The sequence below is a fragment of the Perca fluviatilis genome, chromosome 7, assembly GCF_010015445.1.
Source record: "Perca fluviatilis chromosome 7, GENO_Pfluv_1.0, whole genome shotgun sequence".
NCBI lineage: Eukaryota > Metazoa > Chordata > Actinopteri > Perciformes > Percidae > Perca > Perca fluviatilis.
Genome location: NC_053118.1, coordinates 21,889,320 through 21,901,869, shown reverse-complemented (window position 1 = coordinate 21,901,869; position 12,550 = coordinate 21,889,320). Strand labels below are relative to the sequence as shown.

Here is a 12,550-nt window from a genome sequence, read left to right as displayed (position 1 = left end):
GAGTCTAGGAGTATCATTTTCTTCCACATAATTTCATCATTCCAGGCAGTGTCCCTGTGTTTTTACCAGCATCACATTTCTGCTGTGATTATGAAGCCTCTGCTCATTGTCTTTTTTATTACAGTTATTATTAATAAATCAAGCAAGCCGTGAAGCCCAGGCAGATAAGTTAGGGGGTATGGAGGAGGGGGCGGGCTGGAGGTGGTAATTGCTGGTGTAACAGTGTGTGCTTCCCCGCGGTGGGCTCGTAAGCGACCCGCTTTATTAGATCGGCCGGTATCGATCCTCGCTGCGCGGCGCTTAATCTCCAGGCGGGGGGAGAGAGAGAGAGAGAGAGAGAGAGAGAGAGAGAGAGAAAAGAGAGAAGAAAAAAAGAGAAAAAAAGAAAGAGAGAGAGAGGGAGAGAGGGAGAGAGAGAGAGAGAGAGAGCGGATCGATGAGCCTGGATTCAATCATGTCTGGAAACAGAGAAGGTAATTTATTTTAATCACGTGTGCTAAATGCAAAAAAAAAGTGAGAACAACGCGCCCGTGAGGTGCTCAAAGAGAACTGCAACATCAAGGTGGAGGCTTTAGTTAGTTTTCAGTTAAATAAGCTGCACTCTGCAAATATAGATATTCAGTGAGACACAGATGAGTCTATATGAGCCGGTTGGTTGACCTTCAGTAGTCTCTCCATGCTGCTGCACACCGCAAAACCTGATTTTCTCACGTTGACAGAAAACCATTTCCACTATTTTCACATTATTTGCTAATACATTTTGATAGAGGCTGTCTTTCTTGTTCTTATTGGATTTAGACATAACAAAAATGGATTCATGAATAAGATACATCAAGATATTGCAATATTGAAAGCCCAGTACTCTGTATGCGAGACTCTTAAAATAGTAACATGACAATGGAAAAAGATGACACAGATTGATGTTTTATTCAACAGCATAGAGAGCAATTACTTTACTCACATCACATGGAAAAACAAATAGCGCGGGCGCGCACACACACACACACACACACACACACACACACACACACACACACACACACACACACACACACACACACACACACACACACACTAATTTTATTCTGCCGATATTCCACAATTTTTTTTTTAGATCGATGTTTTTATTGTTTTTCATATTTTTAAACATACAGAACAGAGAAATACAATTACACAATTGAAACAAATAAACAGAAATGACACTTTGTCAAGTCACTCTCCTCTAATTCTTGTGACGCTGAGGTCATTAGGTCTGATACTTGTGCACAAACGTTTTTGTTTTTTTTAAATGTCTACGTTTCGTTTTCAGTTGTATATGTGTGTAGGGGTTGACCAGAGATCTGAAATCCGGGCTCCATCAACAACAGGTCACATGGTGAGAAGTGAGACTACATTAGGCACGGGAGTTTCGCTCCTCTTCTTCGTTCTCCAGGAGGTAGGCCGGCTTGTATCGTGTCACCCCCCTCTCATCCACCATCTGGAGGGAAGTGTTTCGACAGGTGTTGTCCATACTGCCCAGTGAAGTGTATCTGCAGGTCGACAGAGACGTTTAGGACCAAGAATTCTGCACTTCAGCTGTGATGTTGTGAATAATGGATGATACAGAAAGTGTTAAAGATTGAATATATTCGTACCCTTTATCATAGAGAATACAGTAGGGCACATGTAACATCCTCAAGAACGACCAGATGTCATGATACGTCCAGTCCTGTGGAGTGTTGGATGACATTGCATTTAATTAGTTTGTGATCGTTTCATGATTAGCTCAATCACTCATCCTCTGTGGATCCCTTTGAGATGCACTCATGTGATACAGGGTTACATAAATGACCGTACAATGAGACAACTGGTGTGCTTGCTGTCACGGTATAACCCTTAACAGTCATTTCAAAAGAATTTGCCTTTTTTAAATACATTAAACTAAAATACAGCAAAACATCTATTTCTCAGTAAGCCTGAGCAGATGAAAGAGCAGAAACATCAGAGGTAGCTGCCTACAAAAGATGGACTTTATGATAAAAATATCATAAAAACCTGCACAATGTATTTCAATCCAGCACAACAGACCAGCGATAACTTCTATTAAGTGAAGCTTTTGATGTTAAATACTTGTGTCACCAAGGTGTTTATTGTACAGGTGTACCTTGTATTTGTGTGTGTGTGTGTGTGTGTGTGTGTGTGTGTGTGTGTGTGTGAGAGAGAGTGAGAGGGGGGGGAAAAATCTTCATATCATCATTTAAAGCCTCACAAATGCAGTATTACTGCAGGGCTGTTGAATTGCATTACACTGTGCAGGTGCTGTGATATTTTGTTCACACTCTGTAGATCTGCACCCTGAAACTTCAGTCAAGATGACAAATAACATTAAGTGTAACAACGGGAAATTGCCTGGCTGGACTAGTGAAAACAGATTTGTATTACCAGTCAAAAAGCAATTTTTCCTGCAGCACTATGTACAGTGTAACTTAAAAAATGTTGGGACACTAAAGCTACTTGGAATTTTGTTTTTATAATTAATGTCTGCAGGTGCTTTTAAGATAGATAAATAAATGCATGGCTAACCGTTACTTAAAAGGTACAGTTCACCCTAAAATCAAAAGGAAATAATTTCCCTCTTACCTGTAGTGTTATTTATCAATCCAGATTGTTTTGGTGCGAGTTACCCAGTGTTGGAGATATCGGCCATTGAGGTGTCTGCCTTCTCTTGAATATAATGGAACTATTTTCTTTCTACCGAACTACACCCGCCAACCATATCACCTCGCAGGACGAAGCATCCTCATGGATGAGAGGCTCGTTCTCCTTGGCTGAGCTGTGACTCTAGCTAACACTACAGCTCAGCTGAGGAGGACGCCATTAATGTTTACATCTCGCTCTGTCACAAGCATGAGCCTTTCGTCCGTGGGTATGCTTCCTTCTGTGTGGTGATACTGTTGGTGGGTGTAGCTTGGTAGAAAGTAACCGGGTCATGATTTCTGTTCAGTTGTTTTTTGGCGCTTTGAGCACCACAAGCTGAGTGCCATTTAGTTCCATTATATTCAAGAGAAGGCAGACATCTCTATGGCCAATACCTCCAACACTGGGCAACTCGCATCAAAACATCTGAATTGATAAATAATAATACAGGTAAGATGAAAAATATTTATATTTTAGGGTGAACTGTCTCTTTAAGTAACGGCTAGACTTGAAGATTTACCTCACCTGATTTGTATTTATTTATTTATCTTAAAAACACCTGCAGACATTAGTCATAAAAAAATAAAACCAAGTCCTTTATTGTCCCCACATTTTTAAAGTTACACTGTAGTGCTGCAGGATTTACCTTGTGTCAATGTTAGAGGATGATCCTAGACCCTCTTACATAATACCTCTTGCATTGTACCACCATACAATGAGAGCGACAAACGAGACAGTATATCTATATGTAATTTGTTCTTTGTGTGTGCGTCTCACTAGTAATGGGTTGACTCTCATGTAGTCTGGCCAGCCGGGGTCAGTGGGACACATGGCTGTGAGAGTGTGTGAGTAGGGGTCACTCCTCCTGGTGCCCATCAGGACAGCTTTCAGCTCCGGTCTCCTCTCCTGCACCTCGCTCAGCGCCTGCCGTATACTGCCCTCCACAGAGAATATCTCCAAGTCATATCTATGGGAGACAGATCGCCAAATAATGAGTTGAACCTTAATACACAACTACAGTATTTGGACTGGCAATAGCTGGTATCCTGTTAAGTAGAATATATTAGAAAAATGCATAAATCTGCACACAAAAAAAACAATCAGCTGTGTTTATTAGCAGTATGCAATAGGATAGACTGCTGGCTTACCTTTTTATCGTGTCTTGAAGGAATCTCTCCATTTCTGGGAATGGAGCGACAATTCGGATATACAGGGCTTTCACCTTGTCTTTACCATCTGGATATCGCCTAAGAGATGCAGGCAGAGGAAAAAAAAAAAGATAAATAAAAAGGTACATAGAAAAAGATTAGATGTTTACCCTTGTCACTATCTTTCCAACACAGGTCAATAAAAGTCAAAATAGTAGCCTGTCGTGTCCAAGACCTTTCTCAGTCTAGTTACTGCTAAACTCATTTTCTTCTTCACTTACTTCTTACAGTGATATGTAGTATCATTATGTTTTTAATTTGACTCTCTCTTTCATCTCTTCTCTCTCTCAGATCATTTGTTTTTCCTGATTAAATCACCCATTCCTAATGTTCTAATAGTCTCACCCGTCCTCTCCCCTCCTGTTACCGTTTCAGTGCTGCATAGTAGAGATGGAGCAGCGCTGTGCAGTCTTTGCCTCCATTGAAGCCGATGCAGACTTCCTCTGTCGAATACTGATCCAGTGCAGCCTCTATCGTTTTCAGCGCAGACATAACTTTATCACCCAACGCTGTGCCTGTGGGGAACGAAATCCACAGCGAGAGGACGTTTTACGGTGAATGCAGTCACATTTTGTTAGTTATAATATAAATAATCCCTCATTTATTATGTCAAATTCAGAGTTTAAATATCTGCTTTTCCTTTGTCTTATTTATCTTATTGATGCATGAGTATATCTCTGTTCGGTCTCATGCCAGTTATATTCTTTTTTATAACTCACTATGGTTTTACAGCGATAATTACTTTAATTATCTTTTTGCTTTCTTTATTGGTCCCAATGCTCGTGTAAAGTATACGACTTCTATGCAATATTCACTTTATATTAAGTTGACTTAGTTTTACTATCACCTTCCACCTAACCTGACTCTGCCAGATGGATTGCTTCGCATTTGCTCGGCATATCCATCTGGGAACTTACCGTTGGAAAACTTTTGGGAAGGGGCGAAATTACTGGTTAGCTGATTGGATAAACCATGTGTCTATCACCACCTATGTTGGTGATAGACGGGCCAAATCAACCAATCAGATCAACGAAGCGTATGAAAATACAACCACAAGCCCCTGCTGCTGCAGGCAAAGCATAGCTCTTTAGCTCAGCAAGCAAGCAACATGTCTGTAAAGGATATTTGCCGTTTGTGTAACGAGAACTTACGAATAAAACGCACCATTTCAGGTTTTCCAGTCCATATTCCAAAAGAAGGATCCAAGAGAAAAAAGCATTAGCGAGCGGCTAACAGAATTAGGGCTACCGCTGTCTGAAAATACTGGTTAGCTGATTGGATAAACCATCCGTCTATCACCACTTAAACCTGCCTCAAAACCATTGCTGATTGGTCGGTCGTTTGGCGAACGGCTCCAAATTTTCTCTATCTCAAGATGTCAGACTGATCTGCGAGTGGAAAACTGGAGCTCGCGAGATCAGGACGGTCTAACAAGGCTACCTTCCACCACCCTCTACCCTCTTTCTCCCCCTCACCGCTGTTGGCCAGTGTGTACACCTCAGAAGTGGCGATGGACACCGGGTCAGTGACTAAGGGCACCACGCTTCCCTTTGGCAGCTCGTCCAGCAGCCGTGCCTGGGCTTTGTTCACCTCCTCCTGGCTATCAGAGTCCAGGACCAGCCTGACTCTGTGATAGTTGCTCAACCAGTCAGGGTAGGAGCCAAGAGCCACCTTCCGGCCCCAATCAGCCTGCAGTTTGGTCAGCACAGGGGCGATCTCTGCTTCGTCTGCATCCACAAACACCTAACGCAAAGATCTTTGGTTATCAAAACACAGCATTCAGGTGGTTTTGTAAATGATAGGTACGGTCATGGCGTTACCTCACGGGTGTGAAAAGTGGTTCCTGAACCAGCAAAGAGGTGCTCCAGCCCATTGAAGGCCCTCTCCAACAGAGACGGGATCCCAGGAAAGATAAACACGTTACGCACACTGACCTGGGAGAAGAAGGTGGACACACATCATATACTGAAAGAATATGTGGGCCAAACAATCTGTGTTTTATTCCCCGTTTCAGGTACATCGACCAACACTTCTAATGACATGCATTTTAAAAAGGTAGTTAACATCTTGAAACTAATCTTAGTACCTTTTTTGTTATTACACAGTTTTAAAGCCTGTCAAACAGTCTAGCTTCTATTTAATGCCTGTAAACTTATATTGATATTAAATATGATTGTGCCAATGTATTATCTTTAAGTGAGCTGCTGTACTTGAAAGACAAGTTGTAAATTTTTTTCGGTCTGACCTAATTTCAGTTTTTCATGGAAGGCATGGCCTCTAGTGAATCATACGTTCTCATTGTGTTATGGTTCAATCAATGTAATGTTTAGCATAGCCTAAAGTATGAATTAATGTAGTTAATGCAAACATTTGTGTCATAACTTCATTTCATCATTGGTACTTATACTCATTTTACTTCCAGTGAAGTACATATTTGTGTTTTGTGCATGTCTAATTGAAACTGTTCAGTGTAAATATAATTATAAAGTTACTTCAGATGTTAACCATACAGAGTACTATAGTCTTCATTCAGGAAAAAAACATGTAATGTTTGAATTTCAGCTAACTGCTTCCAGGCATGTATTGCTTAAACTGCTGTTTTTTTGTAAATATTCAGTATAATTTTGTGAGAAGCCTCTTTTCACTCCTGCAGTCTCTGCTAAGCAGTTAATGTTGCAATCTGTCTTCTGAAATAACTCCAGAACAGGATGGAACAAGCGGAACATTCTTCTGGCATCTTCCTGAAAGTTGTGTCAGCTAAACAAATTTAGTTTGCCCCCAAAAAGCCTATTGGAAAGGTAATACACAGAACAGCAGATATTTGGGCCAACAATTTTAACAAAAAGTTGTAGTTGCGCTAAGGCCCGGACACAGTGACGGTCCCTCTGCAAAATAGCCTTGGGAAGGAACTTGTTTTGGTGCAACGTGCAACAGAAAACTCAGATTCAACAGATAGGCTAGCTAGCTGTCTGGATTTACCCTGCAGAGATCTGAGGAGCAGTTAACCATAGTCATCATGAATCGACCGGAGTTTAAAATGCCAACACAAAGAAAGCGGAAAGTGACAGACATCCGTCCGAAATGAGGGGCATCAGGCGGAATTTCCGGCGGCACCTGAACAATCCCGGAAGTGGAACGTCGTCGATATAAACTATATCCAACATGATGCAGCATTTAACAATTGCAGCTTGATGAAAAACTTAAGCTAATCCCCCCCCCCACAACATCCTGCCTTCACTCACCAGTGGGTAGCGGAGCAGTTGTCCAGTCTGAGGGTCAGTTCCATAGTTGAGTTTGGATGAGCGTGGCACCATGGCCAGCTTCATAGCAGCACGGTTTTTATCCAACACCCCGAAGAATTCCTCAACCAGTCGGGTGAGCTCAGGGTGGGGATACAACTCCTCTTGGAATGCCATGGCAACGCTCTCAAAGGTGACGTCATCATGGGTGGGGCCTATGCCCCCTGCGGTGATGAGGTGTGTAAACTGAGGGGAAAGGAAGGCCACCTCTTTGGCAATGACCTCCTGTACATCTGGTATGACGGTTATGCGCTGCACAGACACTCCGAGCTTTCTTAGTGCTCGTGTCAGAAAGGCGCTGTTTGTGTCCAGTGTATGACCCTGGGAGACGAAAGACGAGAAGAGACACTCAGTTAGTTTCAATCCAGTGTTTTTCACCCTCACTTACATTCAAATACTTAACAATGACTCCAAGGTCTTGCTTGAGGAACTTCAATGACTCGCAGTGAGCATGTTTTGAGACTGACACATGACATTGGACAAAATCAAAGCCTTCATGTTTAAATCATGATCATGTCAACTTGTCAAGTCAAGAACTAGTGGTGATCTTGTCATTCTAAAACCAAGCACTGCTGCCACATCAATTAACCATCACAGGGTTTTCCTTGGGTTAGACAGTGTGAATTCTGGACTGCATAGGGATCCAAAGAGCGGAGGCTTACTGATGAATTAGGGTGTCATGTTAGAATATATATATATATATATAGCAATAAAATTATACTTTCAAGTGCACAGATTTCTTAGAAAAAAGTGAGGGTTTATTTAGATGTTCTCAAATTCACAAACTTACAAGGATTCTCAGTGGGATACTGTCAATCACACACAGGGACAGACTGACAATCTGTGCGTTCGGGAAAAGTCCAGAACGGCCATCCAACTGACGGCCATCGGCACAAAAAAAGTCTGATAAAGCGATATTAACAGCCAACAGCAAGGGGCGCTAATACAATCACTTATATACTACGTGTAACAAAAGAGAAGAGTAGGCCTAGTAGTCTGGCTATCACCAGACCAAGCTCAATCTTTTAAGATTGAACATTACAGGGCAAAATCAAATCGCCACCAGATCGGGCTGGGTTTACCCATTCTATAGGCCTACATCATTAGAAGTGACAATGGCTAGTAGAATACGTAAGGAGAAAGGTGGATGGGAAAAATTCAAAGAAAAGAGGGCTCTCAAGACTGATGCAGCAAAATGCAAAAAGCTCACAGAGTTAATTTCACATCAGCAAGAGGTACTGGTAACACATTATAATAAGCTGCCTTTATCCCTATCTTAGCGAATTGCATAGTCAGCTATCAACATGGGTGTGCATCATGATTATGAAAATGATCGTGCCATTTAGTGCTGTCAAACTTAACGTGTTTAAGAATTTCTGTTTGGTTAATTTGAAACATTAAACACGTTAGAAATGAATCGCGGGTTGACCGCCATTTCACTTCATTGTATATGAGAGGTTGTAGTGAGCTCACGTTTGCTGCTAGGATGAAGACTACGGTATTGAATTAAACGGGAAAACATCAGGCATGCATTGGTACCACTCTAAACATGCTAACAAACAGGGAAGAGGGCTAAATAATTCACCAAATTTAAGCAAAAAATCCTAGCTTGCACTTTCTGTCTGTCTTCCATCAGAGTGCAGTTTTTCCTTGCCTTTCATATTTGTGTTTACTATTGTGGAACTGGCAAAGACCTAGTTTGTGAAAGCGTCACAGACTAAATTGATAGAGCCTAGTAATTTTCATCATTTCACAGCACAAAAGATGACAGGGTAGTAACTAACACTTTCAGTGTAGTTTAGGTATAGGCCTACAGAATATCTAATCCCCATATTCAGGTACAGCAAGTAGCCTACTTTATCTTTATCTTTACTTTTAAGTGTTGTCAGTAATACTCTGTACTGGTTTATAATTACAAGTTTGTGTAATTTTATTTTATTTTCAATGCAGATATAATGGCATTGTACAATTTTTGTTTTTATTTGAAGGCTGAGGCTTCATTAATAAACACAACCCCAGTTATCATAATTGGTTTTGAGATGTTACTTGCTGTGAATACCTTGTCTGATAGGCTACAGTATTGTGGCATACTATCAGGACATCCTGGCTAGTGTCTGTCGCGCACGGCTAGGGGCGAATGGCCGGATGATGGGCGTATTTGGGAGAAAGTCCAGGGCTGTTTTTTAGCCCCAGTCCGTCCCTGATCACACAAATAAAGGCTTAGTCGTACAAACCACAAGTATTTAGCAACACTAAATCACCTTGAGTATCTCATCTCCAATGATGAGAATGGCTGCAGTGGGAGAATCCCCATTGGCTGCAAAGGACGGACTGGAGCCCTGGAGGTTTGTAGACATGGTTGCTTTGGAGAGCTGAGCCGCCAGTCTCCTCACTCGCACCAATGTTCTACTCAGTTTGGGAAAAGCAAGGCTAAAAGAAAAAGGAATAATCCTCTTAAACACTGTTCATTTGGCTCTCTGAACAAAGACACAGGTCTCCCTGGGCAATAGCAAATCTATCTTGACATACAGTAAAATGCAATGTATCTTAAATTTAATTTATATACTTTTTGTTGCTTTTTTGATGACCCATTATGCACTAAATTTCGAATTTGCAATCTTACGTCAACATGAAGAATCCATATGGAGTATCCCAAAATGTTTCATTACAGTTCAGGCCTTCTTCTTCTTCTTCATAACCTGTCTCCTACCAGGGAGTATCCTGGAAGAGACACACAAAGGAGCGGATTAGAGAAAGAAAGAAAAGAAAGGGGAAAGTGTGCACAATTTGTGCATTTCAGCATGCACAGACAGTGAATCAACTAACAATGAGTTCTTATCAGGTGTTTCTTGAAATAATGTCAACAGGTTGAAGAAATGATGACTAAGATATTGCACTTGGCTTATTACAAATAATGTATCTCTGGGGGGAAATATTCTCATTCTATGGAATGAGTCTGTTGACTGTACTTTCAATAGTACGTAGTTGGACCACAGTGGTCACATATGCATCAATGACACTGATACACCTTCATACTGGATAACCAAGCTATAAACTGGTGACATTGCAAGTTTAGTCTACAAGTTATCTGAAACACATGTGAAGGATTTACAAATAATGCTAAAACATGCCAATAGGAGTGGAGACAAATTCGCTGACATGGAGATACAGTGAAGAGGACTTCAAGATATGCAAGGAACTGAGAGGAGGTGGATCAAGGATCAAAGGACAGCTGCCAGCGGTCAAACGTTAACGTACAGACAGTCTCGGTGCGGGACGTTCAACTACATCCCATACCGGTGTTTATAACTATCTGTCTGTATGCTAACGTTTAGCCTTTACGTTGTTTGTATTCTATGGATACGAGTCATAGGACTAATACTTATACAGTATCTTCATTTGACTGCACTGCGTTAACACTAGTCAACTTACCCGACGAAATATGAACTGAACCTCTTGCAAATGTATAAGGAAACTAACGTTACCACAAATTGTCGCTTAACATCAACCAAAGAGTCAGGTAGTTATATGACAAATCTTAGCTAACGTTAACTATAAATCTAGCAAGTATCCTTGCTAGGTTACTTGACCCAGAGTTAGAGGCACTAGCAACAAGCAAGGACTAGCATTCAAGTACACATTTATAGGAGCTTATGTTCTGTCTAAACTGCCGATTTCTCTCCATTACCACACACTGTTAAGAATACAATATATTGTTTCTATAGGTTGGTAACCAAACTCATTAAAGCCCGATGAAACTTACTCCTGAGGCGCATATGACCTCGTTACGTATCCAACCGTTTGTGGCTACATGTCACTGAAAACATAAGTCGCTAGCCGTCCAATCACAAATAAGAAACGGTTTCCCGAGAGGTCCCAGAGCCAATCAGGTTTACGGAGGGCTGTCTTAAACGGTCTGCCTTTTTTATGTACCCGGAAGTAACTGAAATACGGTCAGGTTGTGCTAGAATCAGTGTAGAGGATGCGGAGCTGTATCCTTTGGCCAAAGTAACGTTGAACACGATAAGTAATGCAGTCAGCAACACGAACGCTAGCGAGAACTCGTCTATTTGCGAGTTGACACTTTGCACCATCTCCACTCAGATAACATGTATAGATGTATTAAGAGAACGATAGCATGATGCTAACAGCTGTCAAGACTTCTTCGACTTCTTCTCTTCTGCCCAAATCAAAAGAGATTATTGTAACACGTCTGCCTCTGCTGGCTGGAGGAGCCAATAACCGATGATTAATAGCTTTCTTGTCTCTAGATGGAGAATGATGATGGCATGTCTGGAACCGCGAGTCTGGCTCCGCGGCTCTGCATAATTACTAAAACTTAGTGGAAGATGAATTGCTTATTTTTCACAGTAGGCTACTTTCCTTGAGAATATATTGATACATTTGATATGCAAAGAATAAAAAAGGATAACATTGAAGTTCTGAGGGTGGTATTCATCATGCCAAAAAACTCATTCATGCCCACTTGCCCAGATAGTACCAAATAACGTTAGTCCATTTAAGCAATCATATAATATTTAGCTGTCAGAACATTTAAGTATAATATAGTCTAATATTTCCATGGTGTTTAACCTTATCATTATTATTTTTAGGCTACCTTTTTAAGTTTTGCAGACATATCAACATAAGGAAATAATGAATCAGATTTAAGACAAATTTCTGATATAAGTGAAAATTACGAGTTGTCGATATCACATTTCAGAATTTTGACTAAGTATTTTTATAATTTTGATTAGGCTAACTGTGGGTGTTTTTATTTTGCTATTATTATATTACATTATTGTTATTATATAGCCTACTAGTTATTGGGGTTAAGTCAAATGCCTTGCTCAAGGACATGTTTACCTGTTGGTATTTTTATTGCTTTTACGCACAGAGTGTCACTTTAAAAATATATGGAGCTTAATGAAAATCAGCGCAGACAGCGACAGGCATCAAAACTGCTGATGGTAATGAGGAGACTAGGAAGTGACTGTTAAGGTTGGAATGAAAAAAAGCTTCTATTAGGCTTCTATTATTCATTAACTAACCCATTTATATCAGCGATCGTAAGCAATTACATTCTCTCTATAATGCAATACAGTTCAACAACACCACAAAACGCAGCCTCCAAAATGATCATACAGTTAACTCAACATCTCGCTATAACAGTTTATCTAATAACATGGCAACTGAGTGCAGGATACAGTATAGGCCTACTGCATAATATAATAAAACATACTATTTCTATGACAATAAATCAATATGTACCATAGCCAATAATAAATGAATTATACAGGGCTGCTATAGGGGATAAAAACTTGTTGATAATTAAGATGATGATAATACAGTGATTTTTCTTTTGGG

The 12,550-nt window shown here is 40.6% G+C and overlaps 1 protein-coding gene across 2 annotated transcripts; it reads right to left on the bottom strand.

The window, feature by feature from the left end:
• Window positions 1–1,217: 1,217 nt before the first annotated feature.
• Window positions 1,218–11,341, bottom strand: flad1 (flavin adenine dinucleotide synthetase 1). 2 transcript variants are annotated; one of them, XM_039807229.1, is made up of 11 exons: window positions 10,947–11,341; window positions 9,807–9,904; window positions 9,445–9,613; window positions 7,127–7,504; window positions 5,705–5,818; window positions 5,360–5,627; window positions 4,252–4,399; window positions 3,825–3,923; window positions 3,454–3,643; window positions 1,635–1,708; window positions 1,218–1,529 (listed from the first exon to the last, which is right to left on the bottom strand). In XM_039807229.1, the coding sequence occupies exons 2-11, from the start codon at window positions 9,812–9,814 to the stop codon at window positions 1,394–1,396; spliced, it is 1,584 nt and encodes a 527-aa protein (XP_039663163.1). In that variant the 5' UTR covers window positions 9,815–9,904; window positions 10,947–11,341; the 3' UTR covers window positions 1,218–1,393. The 2 variants fall into 2 exon arrangements, with proteins under 2 accessions (XP_039663163.1, XP_039663164.1); XM_039807230.1 differs by lacking the exon at window positions 10,947–11,341 and adding an exon at window positions 10,616–10,792.
• Window positions 11,342–12,550: the final 1,209 nt, after the last annotated feature.